This window comes from Myotis myotis, unplaced genomic scaffold (genome assembly GCF_014108235.1).
Source record: "Myotis myotis isolate mMyoMyo1 unplaced genomic scaffold, mMyoMyo1.p scaffold_m19_p_5, whole genome shotgun sequence".
NCBI lineage: Eukaryota > Metazoa > Chordata > Mammalia > Chiroptera > Vespertilionidae > Myotis > Myotis myotis.
In genome coordinates this window covers 111,241,726-111,266,764 of record NW_023416357.1, presented here as the reverse complement: position 1 = coordinate 111,266,764, position 25,039 = coordinate 111,241,726, and the positions used below count along the sequence as shown (strand labels likewise).

Here is a 25,039-nt window from a genome sequence, read left to right as displayed (position 1 = left end):
TTTTAAGAAAAAAAAGGCAAAATTGAAAATCACATCCAGTGTTTACTTTGCAGGGCCCATTATAGAGGCAATGAAACCGCCAGGAGCAAGAATGGCCCCTTCAAGCTTTTTCCTGAAAGAGCAGACTCAGCATCTCAGCTTCAGGCCGCACTAGTTTTGAATGTGTCTGTTAGCATCTGTACTTTATCTCCATGGCTGCTGTGTATCTGTGAGCATGGTGTGAATGAGGTTGTTGATTTTTGCTTTAAAACATCTTGGCTCAGGGGAAGTTTTCTGGGAATGTTCTGTTTTCAGCCAGTGGCAGCAGCTGTGTACATGAATGAGGAGATAAAGACTTATGAAATTGATAATTATATTCTTAGAATTATAGTTTCTTAAATCGGAAATTGTCTTAATGCTCTTAGTTGTAATTCATCCAATCTAAACCACATTTTACACTTTGTCCATGAACTTTGGTGGCACATAAATGGCGGGAATGTGTGTTGATAGTACTTGAAATCGATAATAGGACCACAGTTTTTCTCAATGTGTCCACTTTGTTTTTTGCAACTTGAAATGTTCACCATTGACTGTGTTGTAGGGACAGGTCATTTAAAAAATCAATCTTTTATTCAAAGACTGAGAATAATGAAACCCTCTTTACTGGGTGTTTGTATTTATTTGGTTTATCTATTGGTTCTGTGGTGTTTTCTCCATATACTAGAGGCCCGGTGCACAAAAATTTGTGCACTCGGGGGGAGGGGGGGTCCCTCAGACCAGCCTGTGCCCTCTTGCAGTCTGGGACCCCTCGGGAGATAACGACCTGCTGGCTTAGGCCTGCTCCCGGGTGGCAGAGGGCAGGCCCAATCCCTAGGTGCAGCCCCTGGTCGGGCTCAGAGCAGGGCTGATTGGGGAGTTGGGGCACCTTCCCCTGTCATGCACAGAGCAGGGCAAATTGGGAGGTTGCGATGCCACCCTCAGTCACGCTCAGGGTAGGGCCGATTGGGGGGTTGGGGCACCGCCCCCTGTCACACTCAAGGCAGGGTCGATGGGGAGGTTGCGGTGCCACCCCCTGTCATGCACAGAGCATGGCCCATCAGGGGGGTTGGGGCTCCATACCCTGTCATGCATAGAGCAGGGTCAATCAGGGGGTTGGGGAGCTCCCCCCTGTCATGCACAGAGCAGGGCCGAACAGGGGGTTGAGGAGCTCCCCCCTGTCACTCACAGAGTAGGGCCGATAGGGGAGTTGGGGCACCGCCCTCTATCACCCACAGAGCAGGGCCGATCAGGGGGTTGGGGCGGCGCCACTGTCACACTCAGGGCAGGGCGAATGGGGAGGTTATGACTCTACCCCATCACACACAGAGAAGGGCCCGTCGGGGGGGGGGGGGGGGTTGGGGCGCCGCCCTCTATCACCCACAGAGTAGGGCCGATCAGGTGGTTGGGGCACCGCCACTGTCACACTCGGGGTTGGGGCGCCGCACCCTGTCACACAAAGAGCTGCAGGGCGATCAGGGGGTTTGGGCACTGCCCCCTGTCACGCTGATCCCGGTGCCGGGAGGCCTCTCAGCTCCGCTGATCCCAGTGCTGGGAGGCATATTACCCTTTTACTATATAGAATAGAGGCCTGGTGCATGGGTGCGGCTGGCTGGTTTGCCCTGAAGGGTGTCCTGGATCAGCGTGAGGGTCCCCACTGGGGTGCCTGGCCAGCCTGGGTGAGGGGATGATGGCTGTTTGCAGCTGGCCACACACCCTTCAGGGTGGGGGTCCCCACTGGGGTGCCTGGCCAGTCTGGCTGAGGGGCTGAGGGCTGTTTTCAGGCTGGGACTGAAACTCCCAACCACTCTTTTTTTACTTTTTTATTCTTTGCCAGATTTAGCTCTGAGGCCTCAGCTGCTGAAAACAGGTTTCTGCCCTTTGTTTACCATCTGTATTTGGTACAATGTTGCGGTCCGGCTGGCTGAAGCTCCGCTGAGTAAAGCAGGTTTCTGGGTTTTTTTTAGCTTCTTTATTCGCAACATAGTTGCTTAGAGTTGCAGCTGAGAGGCCGGCAAGTCAGGTGGGGAACGTTGGAGTTCTCCGTCACTGAAGCAAGCAAGCCTCCCTGTTCGCATCAGCTGCCTGGCTGCCGGCCGCCATCTTGGCTGCCAGTTAATTTGCATATCTCGGCCCTACTCTCTGAGTGACAGGGGGATTAGCCAATGGGAAGGGTAGCGGAGTGACACTAATTACCATGTTTCTCTTTTATTAGTGTAGATATGTATATATATATATATGTATATATATATTCTCCTTTTTCATTTCTCTCCTATCTTTTTTTTCTTTTCTCTCTCTCTCTCTCTTAGATATCATTTGTACTCTCTTTTCTCTCCCCTAATTCTCTTTTCTCAGGTGGTCACTTATATTGGGGTTATCAGTGTCGTGAGTACATTCATGCTTCGTTCCCCTTGAGTCATATCTTGTTAAGGTGAATTTTATCCTGTCTGGCTAAAGTGCTAGAGAGCAAGCCACATAACCAGATACCTGGAGAGGAGGATCAGCGATGCGTACAGCTCACTACCGTCCAAAGAGCAGCAGCTGTGCAAGCAGCCCACACCCATCCAATGAGCAGCAGACTTGCAATCAACCTGTCCAAGTCCAAGAAGCAGTAGCCCCACAAGCAGCCCACCACATCAGAGGAACAACAGCAACGTGAAGCCAGCCCCCATTCAAGGAACAGCAGCCACATGAGCAGTCCACCCCAGTTCAAGGAGTAGCAGATGCGTGTGTAGCCCACCCCCATCCAAGGAACAGCAGCCTCGTGATCAGCACACCCTCTGTCTGAGAAACAGCAGCTGTGTGAGAAGCCTCCCTGCAGCAGCCAGAGGAGCCACCATGGCCGTGAAAAGCACCCACCAGAAGAGCTACTGACAACTGAGGAGCAACTGCTACCACAACCGCCCAAGGAGCAACTGCAGCCCGAGGAGCCACAACCACACAAGGAGCAGCCCCTGAACGGCTCAACAACTAGATCTGTTGGTGAGATAAAACATGGGTAGACAAAGAAACCCCCAAAGGAAAGAAGAGGAAGACTCGCCAGAAAAGCAGCTAAGTGAAACAGAGGCATGCAACATGTCAGAAAAAGAATTCAGATTAAGGGTCCTAGAGTGCATAAACAGGATGGAGGAAAAAATCAACAACGTATGCAAGAATCAAGAAGAAACAGATGAAAAAATCAACAACTTATCTAAGAATCAAAAAGAAATGGATGAAAAAGTCAATAACTTATGTAAGAACCAAGAAGAAATGAAGAGTGATATAGAAGCAATAAAAAACAACATTGAAAGTTTCAACAATAGACTAGGAAAAGCAGAAGACCAAATTAGCGAATTAGAAGACAGGGAAACAAAACACACCCAAACTGAAATACAATTGGAGAAAAAAATTAAAAGACAGGAAGAGCCTAAGGGAACTATGGGACAACATGAAAGAAAACAACGTACGATTAATAGGGTTGTCAGAACAACAAAAAGAGGAACTAGGGTTAGTAAACCTATTTGAAGAAATAATATCAGAAAACTTCCCTGAAGTGGGGAAGAAAAAAGTCACACAAGCACAGAGAGTCCCAAACAAGATGAACCCAAAAAGACCTATGCCAAGACACATCATAATTACCATGGCAAACATTCAGGACAAAGAGAGAATATTACAGGCTGCAAGAGAGAGACTGAAAGTTACATACAAGGGATCTCTCATTAGATTATCAAATGATTTCTCAACAGAAACACATCAGGCCAGAAAAGAATGGACAGAAATTTACGAAGTGATGCAAAGCAAAGGACTGAATCCAAGAATACTCTATCCAGCAAGGCTATCATTCAAAATTGAAGGGGAAATAAGAAGCTTCACAGGCAAAAAAAGGTTAAGGGAGTTTATCACCACCAAGCCAGCAATGCAAGAAATGCTAAAGGGAATGGTGTAAAAAAGAAGAAATAAAAAGCTAAGAAAGAAAACAAGCAAAAAATATAGAAATGGCTACAAACAAGTACCTTTCAATAGTAACTTTAAATGTAAATGGACTAAATGCTCCAATCAAAATACATCAAGTGGCTGAATGGATAAAACAATATGACCCATATATTTGCTGTCTACAAGAGACCCACCTCAGAATAAGGGACTCACACAGACTGAAAGTGAAGGGATGGAAAAATATCTTTCAGGAAAATGGAAACGAAAAATAAAGCTGGGGTAGCAATACTTATATCAGACGAAATAGACATCAAAGTGAAGGCCATAACAAGAAATAAGGAAGGCCACTTCATAATACTAAAGGGATCAATACAACAAGAAGATATAACCCTGATAAACATATATGCACCCAATGCAGGAGCACCCAAATACATAAAAAAAACTCCTGGAAGATATCAAGGGAGAGATTGACAACAATACCATCATAGTAGGGGACTTTAATACACCACTGACATCACTGGATAAATCCTCTAGAAAAACAATCAGCAAAGAAACAGCAATCCTAAATGACTCACTAGATCATATGGACTTAATTGACATCTTCAGAACATTTCAACCCAAAGCCGCAGAATATACGTTCTTCTCAAGTGCACATGGGACATTTTCAAAAATAGACCACATATTGGGTCACCAGCAAAGTCTCCCTAAATTCAAGAAGATTGAAATCTTACCAAGCATCTTCTCAGATCACAATGCCATAATATTAGAAATAAACTACAATAAAAACAACCCCCAAAATACTCAAACACTTGGAAGCTGAATAGCATGTTATGAAATATTGATTGGGTTACTAATGAGATCAAAGAAGAAATTAAAATATCCTGGAAACTAGTTACAGTGAAAACACAACAATCCAAAACTTATGAGACACAATGAAAGCAGTCCTGAGAGGGAAGTTTACAGCCTACAGGCCTACCTCAAAAAACAAGAAAAAATGGTAGTAAATCATCTAACTCTACATCTCAAAGAATTAGAAAGAGAGCAACAAGAAAACCCCAGAGTGAGCAGAAGGAAGGAGATAATAAAGATCAGGGCAGAAATAAATGACATAGAGACCAAAAAAACCCCACAAAAAACCAGTACATAAAATCAATGAAACCAAGAGCTGGTTCTTTGAAAGGATAAACAAGATTTATGAACCTCTAGCCAGGCTCACCAAGAAGCAAAGACAGAGGACCCAAATAAACAAAATCAGAAATGATAGAGGCAAAATAACAACAGACCCCACAGAAACACAAATGATTATTAAAAAATACTATGGACAACTCTACTCCAACAAACTAGACAACCTGGAGGAAATGAACATATTCCTAGAAAAATACAACATTCCAAAACTCAATCAGGAAGAATCTAAAAATCTCAATAGGCCAATAACTGTGGAAGAAATTGAAGCAGTCATCAAAAAACTTCCAGCAAACAAAAGCCCAGGGCCAGACAGTTTCACAGGGGAGTTTTACCAAACATTCAAGAAAGAACTACAACCTATCCTCCTCAGGCTACTACAAAAAATCCAAGAGGAAGGAACACTTCCAAGCTCATTCTATGAAGCCAGCATCACCTTAATACCAAAACCATGGAAAGACAACACAATGAAAAGAATTACAGGCCACTATTCCTCATGAACATAGATGCCAAAATCCTCAACAAAATCTTAGCAAATTGGATCCAGCAGTACATCAGAAAGATCATACACCATGACCAAGTAAGATTTATCCCAGGGATGCAAGGATGGTACAGTATCCGCAAATCAATAAACATGATACATCACATAAACAAATTGAAAGAAAAAAGCCAAATGGTCATATCAATTGATGCAGAAAAAGCATTTGACAAATTCCAACACCCATTTCTGATAAAAACTCTCAGTAAGGTGGGAATTGAAGGATCATACCTCAACATAATGAAAGCCATATGCCGGAGTCCAACCCCAGCAGGTCCAGAGGTCCCCAAAGGTGTGGATGGAGTCGGCGAAGAAGGAATGACACAGAGACAGCGTTCAGTTGATCAGCAGCCTAGCCAGGATCTCTAGCCAGGATCTCCAGCCAAGTTCTGGTCTGGATCTCCAGCGAAGTTCTGCTGTTTATTGTCTTGTTACATCCGTATTTATCCCAGTTGATTTTAATCCTGTCAATTTCTATTACAAAGGTTAGGGCGTTTCTTATCTCCATTCCAGGGAGTAAAGATTATGTAGCTTAAGCATGATTGTTTGTAGTGATTAACTACCTACCTGGCACTTAGTTAAGGAGTTTCATCCCCTCCCTGACTTCAGGGAAAAATTCCTACCTGGGGAAACAACCTTTCTAGGAGAGGCATCCCCTCCCTGACTTCAGGGAAAAATTCCTACCTGGGGAAACAACCTTTCTCGGAGAGGTGACCTTGGTTAAAACACACAGCGCTAAGGGGACAAACATATTAAGAACAGTATGCTATATACGCCAGGTCCCTTGAAACATATGCTGTGCAGATGTTTCTTTCCTGCAGCGACTGTGTCAAGCAGCAAGGATGGACCGGCTTCCGGCAGCCATATATGACAAACCCACAGTCAACATCATACTCAATAGACAAAAACTAAAGCCATTTCCCCTAAGAACAGGAACAAGACAGGGATGCCCACTCTCACCACTCCTGTTCGACATAGTACTGGAAGTATTAGCCATTGCAATTAGACAAGAAGAAGAAATAAAGGGCATCCAAATTGGAAAAGAAGAAGTAAAACTGTCCTTATTCACAGATGACATGATATTGTACATAAAAACCCTAAAGACTCCATCAAAAAACTATTAGACTTAAAATGAATTTGGAATGTAGCAGGATACGAAATTAATGCCAAGAAATCTATGGCATTTCTATACACCAATAGTGAACTTACAGAAAAAGAGACTAAAAAAGCAATCCCATTTACCATCGCACCAAAAAAATTAAGCTACTTAGGAATAAACTTAACTAAAGAGGTAAAAGACCTCTACTCAGAAAACTACAGGACGTTCAAAAAAAGAGATAGAGGAAGACATAAACAGATGGAAGAACATACCATGTTCATGGATTGGTAGAATCAACATCATTAAAATGTCCATACTACCCAAAGCAATCTATAAATTCAATGCACTTCCCATTAAAATACCAATGGCATATTTCACAGGCCTAGAACTGACCCTCCAAAAGTTCATCTGGAATAAAAAACGACCCCGAATAGCTGCAGCGATCCTGAGAAAGAGCAAAGTAGGTGGGATCTCAATACCAGATATCAAGCTGTATTACAAAGCCACTGTTCTCAAAACTGCCTGGTACTGGCACAAGAACAGACATATAGATCAATGGAATAGAATAGAGAGCCCAGAAATTGGCCCGAACCAATATGCTCAATTAGTATTCGACAAAGGAAGCAGGAACATACAGTGGAGTCAAGACAGTCTCTTCAATAAATGTGTTGGGAAAATTGGACAGATACATGCAAAAAAATGAAACTAGACCACCAACTTAAACCATACAGAAAAACAAATTCAAAATGGATAAATGACTTAAATGTATGACGGGAAACCATAAAAATACTAGAAGAATCCAAAGGCAACAAAATCTCAGACATGCCGAAGCAATTTCTTCACTGATTCAGCTCCTAAAGCATTGGAAACTAAAGAGAAAATAAACAAATCGGACTACATTAAAATAAAAAGCTTCTGCACAGCGAAAGAAACCACCAACAAAACAACAAGAAAGCCCACTGCATGGGAGAACATATTTGCCAATGTTATCACCAATAAGGGTTTAATCTCCAACATTTATAGGGAACTCATACAACTCAACAAAAGGAAGATAAACAATCCAATCAAAGAATGGGCAAAGGGGAGAACCAAGATGGCTGCGTGAGGTATAGACCTGTGCGTGCTGCCTCCCACAACAACACTGAAAATACCAACTATAAGACAAAACAGCTATCATTAAGAACCATGGGAAAGCTGGCCCAGTGGAAGTTCTACAACTGGAAGGAAAGAAAGAAGAGCATTGAGACTGAGTAGGATATGCAGAGGCGCCAAGAACAGAGGTATGGAGTCGCGTGCCAGGCGGGATGCAACTGGATGTGCAGTTTTTTTCAATTGAAAGGGGTTACAAAGTCTCGAATCCACTGAGCTTGTTTGGGGCGGTATTCTGAGGTCCCAGACCCCTACGGCGAGAGGCAGGACGGCCTTGCAGTGGGTCGGAAAGCGAGGGCAGCTTTCTCGCGGAGCTGCTCGCCGGCACTCGGGGACGTGAATACGTGGGGTCATGGAGAGGCGAGGAATCACGGAGACGCCATTGCTGTTTGCTCCACCCTGGTGACTCCCTGAGACCCCACCCTACTCAATTTACATCACCGCCCAAGATGTGCCAGTGGCACAAAAGGAACCACATGTGCTTTTGCAGCTTAACCCAACAAACTGCAGATTTCAACTCCTTGCATCTATAAGGGACACACTCAAGAAGCAGAATCAGGTTCGGAGGAAGCTGGAACTGGACCCGGCTGGGCTGGCAACATGGAACCGCTGTACGAGCAAACGCACAAACAGGTCCACCAGATCCAGTCTCACATGGGACGCTGGGAGACGGCAAACAAGCAGTCTGTGCACTTAGTAGAAAAGGAAATCCAAGCAAGCATACCAGATATTCAGCCAGCAAGAACACCTGGAGATTTTGTCCAGCAAGGAGCTGCCCAACAAAAGACAGAATACCAAACTTCGTGTTGACCAGTTAAAGTATGATGTCCAGCACCTGCAGACTGCTCTCAGAAACTTCCAACACCGGTGATATGCAAGGGAGCAGCAGGAGAGACAGCGAGAGGAGCTTCTGTCTCGCACCTTCACCCCCAACGTGGGATGTGGCGCCCCCTTCGAGTCTGAGATGGCCTCTGCAAGGCTGAGACGGTCCCTGAGGCTGAGATGGCCCCTGTGAGGCTGAGATGGCCCCTGTGAGGCTGAGACGGTTCCGGTGAGGCTGAAACGGTCCCTGTGAGACTGGACGGTCCCTGTGAGGCTGAGACGGTCCCTGTGAGGCTGTGATGGCCCCTGTGAGGCTGAGACGGTCTCTGTGTGGCCGAACACAGGGACACGTCGCAGATGGAAATAGCTACATTTTCCATGTGTATGACCTGGCAACAGAGAGCGTACAGATGGATGAGGACGGTGGGGGGGGGGGGGGGGGGAGTAAGGGCAGAGGGTGGGGTGGGAACTGGGTGGAGGGGAACTATGGGGGGGAAAAGGGGAACTGTAATAATCTGAATAATAAAGATTTATTTTAAAAAAATGGGCAAAGGACCTAAATAGACACTTTTCAAAAGAGGACATTCAGAAAGCCAAGAGACATATGAAAACATGCTCGGGGCCAGAAATGGCGTCTTACTTGATTGCCGGCGAGCGGCTGGTGCGCGCCTTGGCCCCCGGCGGGGAGCTGGAGCCCGAGCAGCTTCCCCGCAAGCTGCTCGCGGAGCTGGAGGCCGCCGTGGAGAAGCAGCACAAGGGCGGCGACCGCCCCCCGGGGTCCCGCACGCCTGGTTCCCTTCTGCCTGGTCCGGGACCTGCACCAGCACCTGAGAGAACGGGATTCCACACTGTACCTTCATGAGCTCCTAGAAGGCAGTGAAATCTATCTCCCAGAGGTGGTGAAGCCTCCTAGGAACCCAGAGCTAGTTGCCCGTCTGGAGAAAATTAAGATAGAGCTGGCCAATGACGAATATAAGCGGATCACCCGCAATGTCACCTGTCAGGATTCAAGGCATGGTGGGATTCTAAGTGACCTGGGCAAGGAAGTGAGGTCAGTGAAGGCTGTGGTCATCACCATCTTCAACTTCATTGTCACGGTGGCAGCCGCCTTTGTCTGCACTTACCTTGGAAGCCAGTACATCTTCACAGAAATGGCCTCGCGGATACTGGCTGCAGTGATCGTCGCCTCTGTGGTGGGTCTGGCTGAGCTGTATGTCATGGTGCGGGTGATGGAAGGCGAGTTGGGAGAGATATAACTGGTGCTTCATCATCAAAGTCTGGAGACGGTTTGGAGGGGCTCCAGGCCCCCAGCTGCCAAATACTGACTCTCAGTCAATCCATCAGGTTCTTTGTACTCAGCTCTAGTCAGTCAGGGCCACGCCCCTGCTACCTGCTATTTCTGTGGGCAGCCTCATCCTCTGTCAGTTGCCGAGGGGACAGTAGGAGGAGACTCCGACAACTGAACAGAACTGGTCTGTCGGTTCCTGATCCACATCCTGGATGCTGGCCTGTAACTTAGTTCTGAAGCCTACCAAAAAGCAGAAAGGATTCCCTTTCTCCAGGTTATGGGGAAGAACTGATCGGAGGACATAAAACAAGAAGAGGAAGATGGGTCTGTACAGAATGGCGGAACTGGATGTAAGGCAGCTATTTTTTTGGAATCTTAGTTTCTATCTACATTTTCTTCCCTCTGCTTGCCTTTTTTAGGGTTTCTATATGCTTCTGCCTGTCTCTACCACCCACCAGCCCTTCTTAAACTTCCTGTCTTCTCATCACCTTTTGTTCTGTCTCCAAAAATGAAAACAATTCAGGTCGCAAAACAGTGTTTCTGCTTTTAATTGCAAAATCCCTTGTATTTGTTTGTGTTTGTGGGGAGAGTATGCCTACTGTGAGATTGCCTCAACTAGTAAAGGGAGGGACAGGGATGATTTTCAGATTTAACTATGAATAAACATACACATGAATATCTATACATATTTTTATATGTGAGCCTAATACAAGGTGTTTTCTGTGGGGTTCTTAAACATGTTTGGGTGAGTGTGAAAAATAATATGTAAATGCTCACAGTTGATTAATTGTTTTACATAGTTGTTTTTGGTCTTTACAATAGTCCTGGAGGTTAGAAAAGGAAATGGTCTTAGGCTCCTTTTCCAGATGACAAAACTGAGGCCGAGAGAGATCAAATGATCTACTGTGTTCCTTCCTCTGATAAATGGAGCCAAAGACTCCTAGATGGTCCTGAAGTCTCTGTGTAATATTAAACTTCTGGAACTTAGATTAGTGGTGTGATGATAGAATCTGTATAAAGCATAATAAATAAAAAAAAAGAAAGAAAAGAAAACATGCTCAAAATCACTAATCATCCAAGAAATGCAAATCAAAACAACAATGAGGTACCATCTCATACCTGTCAAAATGGCTATCATCAACAAATCAACAAACGGCAAGTGCTAGAGAGGATGTGGAGAAAAAGGAACACTCGTGCACTGATGGTGGGAATGCAGACTGGTGCGGCCACTATGGAAGACAGCATGGAGTTTCTTCAAAAAGTTAAAAATGGAACTCCCATTTGACCCAGTGATCCCACTTCTAGGAATATATCCCAAGAAATCAGAAACACCAGTCAGAAAGGATATATGCACCCCTATGTTCATAGCACCACAAGTCACCATAGCTAAGATCTGGAAACAGCCTAAGTGCCCATTAGCAGATGAATGGATTAGAAAGCTGTGTTATCTACACAATGAAATACTATGCTGCTGTAAAAAAGAATGAATTCTTACCATTTGTGACAGCATGGATGGAACTGGAGAGCATTATGCTAAGTGAAATAAGCCAGTCAATGAAAGAAAAATATCACATGATCTCACTCATTCATGGATAATTAAGAGCATTATAAACTGATGAGCAAAAATAGATAGAGGCAGAGCAACATCGAACAGACTGTCAAACTACAGCGGAAAGGCTGGGGAGGGTTGGGGGTGGGGGGGAGTAAGAGATCAACCAAAGGACCTGTATGCATGCATACGAGCGTAACCAATGGACACAAGACACTGGGGGGCATGGGAGGCTAGGGGAGGGTCAAGGGGAGAAAAAACAAGGAGACATATATAATACTCTTTGTAATACTTTAAGCAATAAAACAATTAAAAAAAAAGAAAATAATGATGTTAGGATCTGAGATTCTGGATTTGAAACTGTTAGGTCGGAGGGAGCCCAGGATCAGATGCATGCAGACGTGTGATGAGATAATGGACCCTCCCTGGAATTTCTAACAGATCAGTCTGCTAGACAAGATACCGGCTCCTCCCTGGTATCCACAACGACCCCCACACAGATACTGACTCCTTCCTGAATACCCGGCTGATCCCCTGTGGCAGGAAATTCCTCAGTTCATGCCCCTGCCCCTCACCTAACCACAGTATAAAACAAAGCACCCCCCTCCCTGTTGGCGCAAATTCACTGGCTCTGCTTTTGGGCTCGTGAGTTTCGCCCGGGGACGCAGAATAAAACTTTCTCCTTTCCTATTCTCTGACCGGCTTGGTTCTCCTTATACTCTGCGCCACCGCCTGAGACAAGTAACATTTGGTGCCGAAACCCAGGAGGCGTGAGCACCCCATTTGGTGGTACCTCCACGGCTCGGGGTGCCCGCCTTTCCCTTCTCATGGCTCTGGACCCCTCATGACCGCATTTCTTCAGCTCAGCAGCCTTTCCTGGTTTGGCAGCATTAGCGGTGAGTCCCGCCCCACCCCCGTGCCAGTCCCTTGTGGCCGCCTGCCTGCCGGCGTCTCTGTCCCTAAAACGCGGCCACATCAGAGATTGCCTTTCCAGAGCCTTCCAGGAAGGGCTCCTCCAGACCTCGGAAGGTAGCAGAGACATCTCTACCTTCCCCGGTCCCTCCGTCCGACTGTAGCCTGGGTCAAACCGCTGGGATGCTGGCCTTGGCCCCCTCTACAGGCCACAGGTATCGAGCATGGGGAATCCAAATTCCAAACCTGATATGAGCACACTTCTAGGGTGCCTGCCCGCCAACCTGGCTAAACACTAGGCCTGCCCCAGACTTGCATCTGTAACATAGCATGGCCTCAGTATGAAAATGGGACCTTGACTTTACCATTCGTACAGATCTCAGTAATTTCTGCTAGCAACCCGGGAAATGTGCCCAAGTCTCTCTCTCTCTCTCTCTCTCTCCCTCTCTCTCTCTCTGCATCCCCGTCCCTTCCCCCAAAGCCCCTTCCGCCTCTTCTCCTCGCCCTGTCCTCCCTCCTCCCCCCCAGGCTGTGGCCGCACTGCGTGCCGCTGAGCCCGCGGTGTGTGTGGTGTGTGTGTGTGTGTGGGTTCGTGTGCCGTGTGTGTGTGGGGGAGTCGGATGCCCCGCGCCCCTCCATGGCGCCGCCACGTGCGCTGCGCCCTCGTCCTTGGGTGGTCCATCTGCCCACTTCGCCGCCGTTGGGAAGTGGTCCACCAGGCTGGGGTTGGTGCTGTGCCGCCCCCTCTCCTCCTCCCTCTGCTACCCCCCTTCGGTGATGCCTTCTCCTCTATCTGCTGACCCTCCCCCCTCTTCCGCCCGAGGGCTGCCACCGCCACTGGCCACCGCCACTGCAGGAGCCAGAAACTCAAGCCGCTGGGCGACCCCACCCTCCCCCACCCCCACCTGCTTCCCCAGTCAGTAAGTACACGCGCTCACAGGCTGCGGAGCCTGTTCCCTCCTTCCCTCTGCCCCGCCCCCGGGAGGTTGCGGCGTCTGAGTACAATTGAGAAGCGAGAAGCGGCTGGGGTCCTTCTCCGCCAACCCCACCCAGGATCATTCATCTGCACCTCTCCCGCCCCCCCCCCCCCCCCACATCTCTGCCGTGGAAGCCTGTACCCCACGCTGTGCCCTCTGAGAGTTCTCTGAGAGTTCTAACTGCCCGCCTCCCCTTGAGCATTTGTGTTCATTCTAACTGCCCGCCTCACCCTGTGCGCTCTCCACCGAATCTCCAGCAATTAAATTCATAGGCGGCTGGCCAGTTCCCTTTGTGAGAGGTTGCAGCTGGGAAGGATATATCTGGGTAGCCATTCTCTCTCACTTTCTGATCTTCCTCAAATTGAAAAACTCCTTGGCTCTTTCTCTTCAGACCCTCTTAATCAGCAGCCGCCTTCTCCCCTATCCTTAAGAGCCCAAATCCTGAGAACGTGAGCTCCAAAACAGCCTTTCTCATTCTCAGGCCACCCAAAGACTGCCTTCCTCAACAGCCTCTTCTATTTCTGTGCCCATTCTACCCCTGAGGGAGGCAGCAGGAACTGAGGGCATAGTCTGAGTCTACGCCTCATTGTCTACGTCCAGCCTCACAGATTGAGAGGCATCTCAGGTTTTTTCCCCCACTGACCTTGAGGATGGCCCTCAGACCCTGGTCTGAGATCTAGTGAACATGGCCTTTAAGATTTTAATGCCTGTGAAGAGAAAACAGAGTCAGATCGGGAGGCCCGCATTTGACAGATGGTAGACCTGCAAACTCAAGCCTTGGTTGCAGCCCTGCGGCTGACGGCAGCCGTCATGGCCCCAAGGGGGCCGTGCACGGTGGGAGTGCAACGAGAGGATGTACACTATCCAGAGAATGCTTCAAATGCGGAAATGAAGGCCACTGGGCAAAGCAGTGCCCCCGGCCCGGGTCCAACCAAGCCCTGCCCAGCGTGTGGTCAAAGTTGCCACTGGAAAAGTGACTGCCCCTGGAAAAGTGGTGGGCCCTCTGTGCCCCAGCGTGGAGGGGCCGCCCTTCCAGGTCAAGACCTGCCGCTGGCCATACTGGGACTGGCCGAAGACTGAAGGTGCCCCGATACAACGACCCCCACCACCCTCCCCGAGCCCAGGGCTATGCTGAAGGTAGTGGGTCTCCTTCCTGATCGATGTGGGGCTGCCTTCTCTGTCCTGCCCTCCTTTTCAGGGCCCCTTTTTCCTTCCACGATCTCAGTCATGGGTATTGATGGCAAATCCACCTGCCCGCTGACCACCGGACCCCTTTCCTGCCTCCTTGATGATAGCCCTATAACCCACTCATTCTTAGTCATGCCTTCATGCCCCGTGCCCCTGTTTAGGACGAGATATTCTCACCAAACTAGGGCCACTCTGCAGCTCAGAGCCCTTCAGCCTCCCTGCTCCTTCTGCTCCTGGCCCCCTCCCTTCACGGGGACGCTGATCCCCCACTACCATGTGTCCCCTTATGGGGCCCAGTTGTCCCAGACCACAGTCGCTTACCTCAGTCTTGCTGTGAATACCTTATCTCCTTATCTCCTCCATGACTGTCCCCTCCTCTGAACAAGAAATGTTTTCCTTCCTCAGGCTCACTGGGTACTCTTGCCTCCAGGTTCACAACTGTAGTCTTCTTGTAAACCTCCTCTATGACATGACATGGCAAAGGGACCCTCTCACTGAGCCCACAGATCCCCAGGCCAACATCCTCACCCCTTTAATGCTTTGAAAAGTGCTCTGACCTCAGCCCCTTCTTGCTCCATCCCCCTCCACCCTTCCCAAAGGAAACCTCCTTGAATGCACAGGTTTATTCAATAGTCTGACTATTATCAGAAACTGAGATCATTATCTCTGGGAAAAAATGTAACTTTAAAATCCAAATGGGGAGAACCAAGATGGCGGCATAGGTTAACGCCGGAGTTTGCTGCCTTGAACAACTACTTCAAAAGTGAAACTAAAAGACGGAACGGACATCACCCAGAACCACAGGAACGCTGGCTGAGTGGAAGTCCTACAACTAGGAGAAAAGAGAAACGCATACGGACACTCAGAGGAGGCGCAGTGCTGAAGTCAAATTCTGAGGTGCGGAGTGCGCAGTTGGTGTTTTCAATCGGGAGGGAGTCGCAGACTCTTAGCTCCAGATCCCGGCGAGTCTTTAGGGACCCAGACTCAAACGGGAGAAGCGGGACTGTCTGGCTTCGGTCAGAGCGAGTGCAGCTTTCTCTCCGAGCTTTGCAGTGGGTGCTGGGACTCAGAGAAGCAGAGCCCCTGGGGACAGGACTGAGAGCCACCATAACTGCTCTCTCTGGCCCACCCTGTTGATCCTGTGCAACCCGCCCTGCCCAAGCCCTGCACAGAGGCATTTGCCGGATAGCCTCAGGCAAACGCCAGATTAGCACCTCCCTAGAGGACAGAAGTTCTCTCACTGCTGACACAGCTGATTCTCATAGCCACTTGGCCTGGAGGTCAAACTCTCCCTGGTATTAGCTACAACAATCAAGGTTTAACTATAAGACTGCACACAAAGACCACTAGGGGGTGCACCAAGGAAGCATAACAAAATGCGGAGACAAAGAAACAGGACAAAATTGTCAATGGAAGATATAGAGTTCAGAACCACACTTTTAAGGTTTCTCAAGAACTGTTTAGAAGCCGCCGATAAACTTAATGAGATCTACAAGAAAACTAATGAGACCCTCGATGTTATATTGGGGAACCAACTAGAAATTAAGCATACACGGACTGAAATAACGAATATTATACAGACTCCCAACAGCAGACCAGAGGAGCGCAAGAATCAAGTCAATGATTTGAAATGCGAGCAAGCAAAAAACACCCAACCGGAAAAGCAAAATGAAAAAAGAATCCAAAAATGCGAGGATAGTGTAAGGAGCCTCTGGGACAGCTTCAAGCATACCAACATCAGAATTATAGGGGTGCCAGAAGATGAGAGAGAGCAAGATATTGAAAACCTATTTGAAGAAATAATGACAGAAAACTTCCCCCACCTGGTGAAAGAAATGGACTTACAGGTCCAAGAAGCGCAGAGAACCCCAAACAAAAGGAACCCAAAGAGGACCACAGCAAGACACATCATAATTAAAATGCCAAGAGCAAAAGATAAAGAGAGAATCTTAAAAACAGCAAGAGAAAGAAACTCAGTTACCTACAAGGGAATACCCATACGACTGTCAGCTGATTTCTCAACAGAAACTTTGCAGGCCAGAAGGGAGTGGCAAGAAATATTCAAAGTGATGAATACCAAGAACCTACAACCAAGATTACTTTATCCAGCAAAGCTATCATTCAGAATTGAAGGTCAGATAAAGAGCTTCACAGATAAGGAAAAGCTAAAGGAGTTCATCACCACCAAACCAGGATTATATGAAATGCTGAAAGGTATCCTTTAAAAAGAGGAAGAGGAAGAAAAAGGTAAAGATACAAATTATGAACAACAAATATGCATCTATCAACAAGTGAATCTAAGAATCAAGTGAATAAATAATCTGATGAACAGAATGAACTGGTGATTATAATAGAATCAGGGACATAGAAAGGGAATGGACTGACTATTCTTGGGGGGGAAAGGGGTGTGGGAGATGCGGGAAGAGACTGGACAAAAATCGTGCACCTATGGATGAGGACAGTGGGTGGGGAGTGAGGGCGGAGGGTGGGGCAGGAACTGGGAGGAGGGGAGTTATGGGGAGGAAAAAAGAGGAACAAATGTAATAATCTGAACAATAAAGATTTAATTAAAAAAAATAAATAAATAAAATAAAATAAAATAAAATCCAAATGGCTAGAAGCCTGGGAGCAGGCAGCCTGCTCCCTCCCCCCGCCCTCCACGCCCCCCCCACTCTCACCCCCCCGCCTTTTTCCAGCCTCATATCCAGGTCCCTGGCTTCCACTGCTCCTTCCCTTTCTCTTTTCCCTTGGATAACAGCGCATTCTAATATTCCCTTCCACTTTCACTGCAATACCTACCTCTCTCAGGCTCACCAAATGCCTCCTACCATCCCCGAAGAAGATTCGGCGACACCATCCAGGACCTGATGACCCATCATTCCTCACAGGCTCTTACCTGGCCAGGGACCCTCCAATTTTACTCCAGAAGAAACTCAGGTTTTTAATATTTTCAGGTGAAATGGACATGGAATGATGAGGGAGTTATCAATTCTACTGTCTGGGATGGGAAATCCTCTGGTGTCACTCTCTATTTATGAACCCTGAACCTACTCTTATGCCCACCATCATCAACACAACTTTCCATCTACTCTCTAACATCAATCCCTCCTCCTCTACATCCTGCTGGATTTGTCTGTCACTGACTCGAACCCTCATCATAGCCACTCAATTCCAACTTATTGGGCCATCTAACTAAACTCTCTCTAGAAATTCGCAGCTCCTGGCTGGACCTCCTGCCCATGGTCCCGACCAGAATCTGGGCTACACCAAGGAGCCCCACCTTCTTAAGCCCTTTTGAACTCCTATATGGGAGACCCTTCTTGCTCTACCACTGTCTCCCTACTGATCCTCCTCCCCTGGGTACTTATCTTCCATATCTGTCCTTACTCAGGCAATTGCTCCGAGAACACGTGGACAGGTTTCTGCCCAAGCCAGAGCTGACCAACCAGGACTCCCAAGGACCAGCCCTTCACCCTGGTGACTCGGTCCTCCTTAAGAATCTACATCCAAAAGCCGTGGAGCCTAGGTGGACGGGACCTCACACTGTAATCCTTACAACCCCCACCACGGCCAAACTACTTGGCGACCCATCGTGGCACCACCTCTCCAGACTCAAGAGGACCCTGGAGCAGCATGACTTCTATAAATGTGAGGTGTTGGGCCCCACTAAGGTCCACCTTGGTCACCCTCCCCCTCCTCCTTCTCCTCCTGGCCCTGAGCAACCTACACCCACCCCCACCCACTTATGTGTGGAGGTTCAAGGTCCGTGGGCCTACTATCAGATGGCAAACAAGTCACCCAGCAGGTAGGATCTCCGGGCTACCCTCTAGTCGGATGCCAGACAAAGATCCTGATGGCTGTCAACATCTGGTCAGTGGCCAATGGTGGCCAACCCTATGTCTGTTTTGCTTACGACCAGCGGAACCCAGACAGGTGTAATCAAGATGTCAACACCTATGGGGGTTGCCACTGGAGAGACTGTGTCATCAATGATGACTATAATGAGGTCAGGGGTAGCCCCCCTTTTTTTCTCTTTGGGAACCCAAAACTCCAGAGCCCACCCTGCCCCCACGGATATGCTACCAGACCAGTAATCCAGTAACTGGGGGACGAGTCACTTGGAACTGTACTCAAAACCACACCGCAACCAGTACACCAAGGCTGGCCCAGGTACCTTCTTTTGATGCAACAGCACCTTAAGCAACTGCATAAACTCCTCTGACCCTGGACCTTGCTTTGTGGTCACAGTAGTTCCCCAACTAACCTTGTATGGAGAGTCGGAGCTCGCCTGGCTGCTCTTTCCATCCCACCCCAGACCCGCCGGGCTGCCTTCCTCCCTGTCATGTTAGGGGTGAGTATCGCTGCCTCGGTAGGCCTCACTGGGGGGCCCTCGGGAATAGTCTGGTCACTGCTCAGGACTTTAATGACAAGCTCCAGTTAGCCCTGGAGTCTACTACCGCCTCTTTTAGCCTCCCTACAGCGGCAAGCGACATCAATAGCCCAGGTAGCCCTACAGAACAAGCACGCCTTAGACCAGGGGTCCTCAAACTTTTTAAACAGGGGGCCAGTTCACTGTCCCTCAGACCGTTGGAGGGCCGGACTATAGTTAAAAAAAAAACAAAACTATGAACAAATTCCTATGCACACTGCACATATCTTATTTTGAAGTAAACAAACAAAACGGGAACAAATACAATATTTGTATTTGCATGTGGCCCGCGGGCTGTAGTTTGAGGACCCCTGCCTTACACCTTCTGACTGCAGAAAGAGGAGGAACCTGCATATTCCTTCAGGAAGAATGCTGCCACTACGTCAAAGAGTCCAGAGTAGTGGAGCAAAACGTGCAGATCCTGACTAAGCTGAGTGAAGAACTACATACAAGACACTCCCGAAACAACTCTCTTTTAGACTGGTTCCAAAGCCCCTTAGCTACCTGGGTCCTACCCATGATAGGGCCCCCAATTCTCATCTGTGTCTTTTTTCTCTTAGCCCCCTGCCTCCTCAAGTTCATCTGCTTCTGGATAGCGGAGATGTCACAGGTGACTGTGAATCAGTTCCTGCTCCATCCCTACTACACTCAGCTGCCCTCCAACTGCCTCTGCCTGACCCTGGCCTTTAGAACCCCCCTTCGTCATCCCTGGTCAGCTGGAAGCTGTCAGAATGAATCCGTGTCCCCTATCACTAAAGGTGGAGATGTTAGGTTGGAGGGAGCCCAGGATCAGATGCATGCAGATGTGTGATGAGATAATGGACTCTCCCTGGAATTTCTAACAGATCAGCCTGCCAGACACAGATACCGGCTCCTTCCTGGTATCCACGACGACCCCCACACAGATACTGACTCCTGAATACCCTGCTGACCCCCTGCGGCGGAACTTCCTCAGTTCATGCCCCTGCCCCTCACCCAACCGCAGTATATAAAACAAAGTGCCCCCCCCTCCCTGTTGGCAAGAATTCACTGGCCCTGCCTTTGGGCTTGTTTCTCCCAGGGACGCAGAATAAAACTCTCCTTTCCTATTCTGACCGGCTTGGTTCTCCTTATTCTCTGCGCCACCTCCTGAGCCACCTAACAGAAACATTCACTCTGATATGCAGCATCTGTGCCCTCGGGGTGCACTGTGAAGTCTGGCTGGAAGTTCTGGGGTGCTCTGTCACATTGGTGCTGGTGTGACATGTGTCTCATCCCTGGTCCTAGCTGCCAGTCTCTGTGCTGAGTGTGTAGCAGGAGAAGTGTGACAAATCCTGGGATGGGGAGCCTTTCCTCTTGTTGTAGAGGTCCATTCCTACGGGCCCATTGAACGCGCTCCCTTCTAATGGCTCTATTTCCACAGAGGGGCCTCCTCCATAGAGGGAAGGGGAGCTTTCTTTCATAGAGAAGCCCGCCTCCCTAGAGAAGGGCTCCCCCTAGAGAGGGGAGTGGAGGGAGCTCCCAGCTAGGGGAGCTCAGGAGTCCCTAGTAAATGGGGCCACTCCACCTCTTGATAAAGGGAGCTTCTTTCTAGGGAGGAGGCTCCTTGCCACTCTCTAGGGCAAGCATATCAGACTCACAGCCCACGGGCCGCAACGAATAGTTTTGCAGCCCAGCCAATATGTAAGAAACGTTTAAATAAACGTTTTACATACAGCCCAGCCAGTAAGAAAAGTTTTAATAAAAATTTTGTCACTTAATTTTTATAATATCCTGTTATACATAATTATTAATAACAAACTACAACGTTCGCTAATGACTGATTACTATCATCATGTTGCATTCGTTTTCCGTACGCACCTTACACACAGGTGCACCACTTCTCTCCACTAATATTAACAGCGAATATTTTAGCAGCCGATGGCCACATCATTAGTCTTGAACTGACCTGTTTGGTGTGCGCAACAGGAAATATTTCGCTTTCAGAGCACAAGAAAAATAAGTTTATTGGTGTTATGTTTATTAATTTGTGCAGTTATTCAGTGTCTGTTAAGTTAATGTTCAAGACAAAATATTAATTTTTATTAAAATGTTCTGTTATTTTATGTTAACGATGACTCATTTGTTTCAGCTCTTTGTATTCAGCATGTCTCTATCGAAATAAACCTATGTTTCTATGAAAATTGCTTTTGTTTTTTTTTGCGGCCACATACTTAAACCTTGTTTATTTAGCCCGTGTTAGCCTTGGAGTCTGACATGCTTGCTGTAGGGAGAAACCCACTCTTTTTTAAAAAAAATATGTATTTTATTGATTTTTTTTTTACAGAGAGGAAGGGAGAGAGATAAAGAGTTAGAAACATGGATGAGAGAGAAACATCAATCAGCTGCCTCCTGCTCACCCCCTACTGGGGATGTGCCTGCAACCAAGGTGCATGCCCTTGACGGGAATCGAACCTGGGACCTTTCAGTCCGCAGGCCAATGCTCTATCCACTGAGCCAAACCGGTCAGCGCAGAAACCCACTCTTTAGAGAGGAGGACTCCCTCCGCCCTCCAGGGGAGTGAGCCTCAGTCTAAGGGGGTCTTTTCTCTAGGGAGCGGGCTTCCTTTTTCCTCTAGTGGGGAGCACTTCTCTAGAAGGCCAGAGCCTCTCTAGGGAGGGAGCCCCTCACTCGGGAGTTACCCCCGCTCTGGGGAGGGAGCCTGTCTAGGTCTAGGGAGAGGCTGGACCTCCTGACCTAGGGACTGGCCCCTCTAGAGGGAAGGAGCCTGCCCCTCCAAATCCTGGAGCCGGGGAACCGGCGCTGGCGCTTCACAGCTTCACTCGGCGCCAGAGATCAGCGCCCGAGCGAGGCGGGAGGCTCTCCCTTCCCAGCGAGACCCAACTCGGGCCCTACCTGTCTGGTGCTCGGAGGTCGCGGCCCGAGAGGCAGAGCGTGGCCAAGTGCGTAATCCCGGCGGGGGCGCGACGCTGGGGACAGTGGGTGACGCAAGGGGCGTGACGCGACGGGGGGCGGGGCACAGGGGCGGGGCGTGGTCTGCACGTATCTTGGCGGGGGCGTGACTGGGGCGTGGCGCAGGGCGGTGGGTGGGGCGGGGGCGGGGCCTGGCAGGGAGCACAGGGCCTGCCGCCCCGGAAGAGGCGGTCATGTGACTGGGAAGATGGCGGTCTTTCCCTGGTAAGCGCTTTCCGGCCCTGGGCTGCGGGGTGGGTTGTCGATGGCTGTCTGGGTCCCGCCTCGGTGCGTGTCCCAGCGAGCGCGCTGTGTGCGAGCTGCTCCTCTGTCGGAGCCGCCCACCTCGCCCCGGCCGTCGTGACCCAGAGGAGCTCCGTGCAGCCGGGCGGGATGGATCTGGGTTCTCGCCGCGCCAAGTTCTCCGGACCCCTGAGAAAACTCAGTTCCCTGCGTCCGCTTTCTAGTCGAGTTGGTGTGGGTTCTAGGGGCGCTGGAGGCAAAGAAAGACGGACTCAGCTCTGAGGCTGGCCCGCCCGGGAGCCCTGTTTGCTCCCTGAGTTCCTCAGTTCATCTCGCGGAGTCTTGGTTTTCTCATCCGTAAAAAGGCGCCGTTCGGCCTACTCTGCGGACCCTGCGCCGGGCACTGGGAGGCAGAGCTCTTAGACTGCTCTGCCCGCAGGGAGCTGACAGCCCCTCGAGAACGATTGCCAGTATAGAAGGATGCCCAAAGAAGGCATTTGGATGTCCCCCGGGGGCTCAGGGAAGGTTCCAGAGAGGCAGAGTCTAAAACTGGGTTTTGCAGCATGTAGAGGAGCTCATTAGTAGGAGGGAGTGGCATCTGCGAAGGCTCCAGGCTTAGCGGGGCTTTCGTGGCTGGAGTGATGGGAGCCACTCAGGCCCCAGTGGGTGCTCTGAGTGCGTGAGAACGCGAGCGAGTTGTGATGGTGATAGTGAAAATGTTTGGGGATTGAGCTCTCCCGAACGTTTCAAGAAGGGCAATCGATACTTTTCTGATTGTTCTTTCCAAATGATGTGAAGTGGTTTTACATTGAGTGAGCAAATGAAAATATACACTATACAGCCCTAGACCTTAGAAGTAATCAGGTACAGGCAGACCTAGGAGATTTTGGTGGTTGAGTTCCAGACCACTGTGGTAAGGGGAGTATCTTGCTTTCAGTTTGTAAAAGAGAAAGCACCATCTGTGAAGCGCAGTAACAGGTCTGCCTGTGCAACCTTATGGTTCCTGCTTGTTTCACGCTGTCTCCCTGTTCCTTTCACCAGCTGTGTCTTCCTCCCCAAGCTTGGGCACACTAAATAAAGCAGGATGAGATGGCTGAGCTTCTTGCCCCGAGTTTTCCTTGACCTGGTCATGCCAAGCAGCTTTATTAAGGGAATTATTAAGGCTTAAGCACAGAAACAGGAGAAACACCTGACCTCAGTTATCTGGAATGTTGTCATCAGAAAATTTAGGAAGCTGCTGTTTTCATTTCTACCTTCAGTATGATTTTTCTTTACTATTTTCATTTTAAAATTACGGAGAGGAGCCATTAGCCTGTTAGCATCTGGGGTCTATCATTGTTTTTGACATATATCAAGCCTTTATTTTGTGCCTGACCCTATGCTAAGTGCTGAACTTGCAGCATCTCATTCAACTCTCAGAACATCCTCAATTTTCAGATGAGGAAATTAAAGCAGAAGGATGAGGCTGTTCACTTAGTCATAGAGCCTCACTCAGCAGGAGTGCTGAGGTTTTCAGCTCAGAGCCTGGGACCTTACTCATTGTTGAAGTTTCTGGGTTGTGGGCTCCCCAAGTCCAGCTGTGTTGTCATGGGCCTCCCAACAATCCCTCTTTTCACAAACTTTAAAAAAACTATGCACATCACAATTTCTGTTTACTCCCTTGTAACAGAACCCTCAAAATCGCCACCCATTGGAATCCGAATTTCTACATCATTTAAAAATTTTACTGGTGGCTAAGGGAGATTGGGATTGTGGAAGAACAAAACTAAGTGGCCAGATTGTCAATAGTTAATTAAAAAGTCACTCAATAATTAAAATAGCTGACAAAAGTATTTAGTGGATTTTGGCATCTTCAGTATAAGGAGATACACTTGGTAACTGGTAGCAGAATTTCTACATATCATATTCTCAGATGTAAATAATTAAAAAATAGGGAGTTGTCTACCTTTAATGCATATAAGTCACCTGGGGATTTTGTTAAAATGCAGTTCCTGATTCTGTAGGTCTGGAGTAGTTCAATGCTCCCCAGGTGATGCCCTTCCTAGGGATCTAGGGACCACGCCCAGCCAGGAGTGGAGATGTGAGATGTTGGCTTTTTTTCTGTGGCAACTGACAAGGAACCAGAGGAGCCTTTTGCATCTCTGAGGCCTGGGATTATGGGTGGGTGTCTGCTGCGCAGCTCTGTTAGCAGGAAAAAGGAAAGGCTTTTTGTGAAAATACCCACTTAGAGGTCGCTGTTCACCTTAGCAAAGACCCAGGCATTGAAGAAAATGCTGTAATGTCTCAGACTGCAGGAAACACTGAGGAGCAGAAAGTAAATTTGAGGAAATAATGGAAGAAGTGATAGGAAAAAGAAAAATAAGCAGTTTGACATTAAAAAGGGTAAACATTTCTTTTCTTTTTTTTTTTTTAATATATTTTATTGATTTTTTACAGAGAGGAAGGGAGAGAGATAGAGAGTTAGAAACATCGATGAGAGAGAAACATCGATCAGCTGCCTCCTGCACATCTCCCAGTGGGGATATGCCCGCAACCCAGGTACATGCCCTTGACCGGAATCGAATCCGGGACCCTTCAGTCCGTAGGCCGACGCTCTATCCACTGAGCCAAACCGGTTTCGGCAACATTTCTTTTTTTAAGGTTTCCCAGAAGTCATAATTTATATTCCAAAGACTTCTCTCCCCTCGAACTTAAAATATATATTTATATACATACATTTATATCAAAGCTCAGTCCTTTAAAAGAAAGGTAGACAATTGCTTAATTTTTCAGGTTCTGAAGACAACTAATAGGTGATCTATCGAA

The 25,039-nt window shown here is 48.2% G+C and overlaps 2 protein-coding genes and 1 long non-coding RNA gene across 3 annotated transcripts in view; 2 read left to right on the top strand and 1 right to left on the bottom strand.

Annotated features, from left to right (window-relative positions):
- Nucleotides 1-22: 22 nt before the first annotated feature.
- LOC118656805 lies at nucleotides 23-22,032 on the bottom strand. Its single transcript, XR_004967700.1, has 2 exons — nucleotides 21,935-22,032; nucleotides 23-307 (listed from the first exon to the last, which is right to left on the bottom strand). It is a non-coding gene; the product is annotated as an uncharacterized LOC118656805 (long non-coding RNA).
- On the top strand, nucleotides 9,345-10,677 carry LOC118656804 (transmembrane protein 199-like). The gene is given in 2 exon segments (XM_036310463.1): nucleotides 9,345-9,483; nucleotides 9,485-10,677. Coding segments are annotated over 2 exon segments (627 nt in total). The 5' UTR covers nucleotide 9,345; the 3' UTR covers nucleotides 9,974-10,677.
- Nucleotides 22,033-22,140: 108 nt separating the features above from the next.
- Nucleotides 22,141-25,039, top strand: part of VPS35L (VPS35 endosomal protein sorting factor like) — a 162,662-nt gene continuing 159,763 nt past the window's right edge. The window contains exon 1 of the mRNA XM_036310253.1: nucleotides 22,141-22,216. Within this exon, the coding sequence (XP_036166146.1) occupies nucleotides 22,200-22,216 (17 nt within the window). The 5' untranslated portion in view covers nucleotides 22,141-22,199. The remainder of the gene's footprint in view (nucleotides 22,217-25,039) is intronic.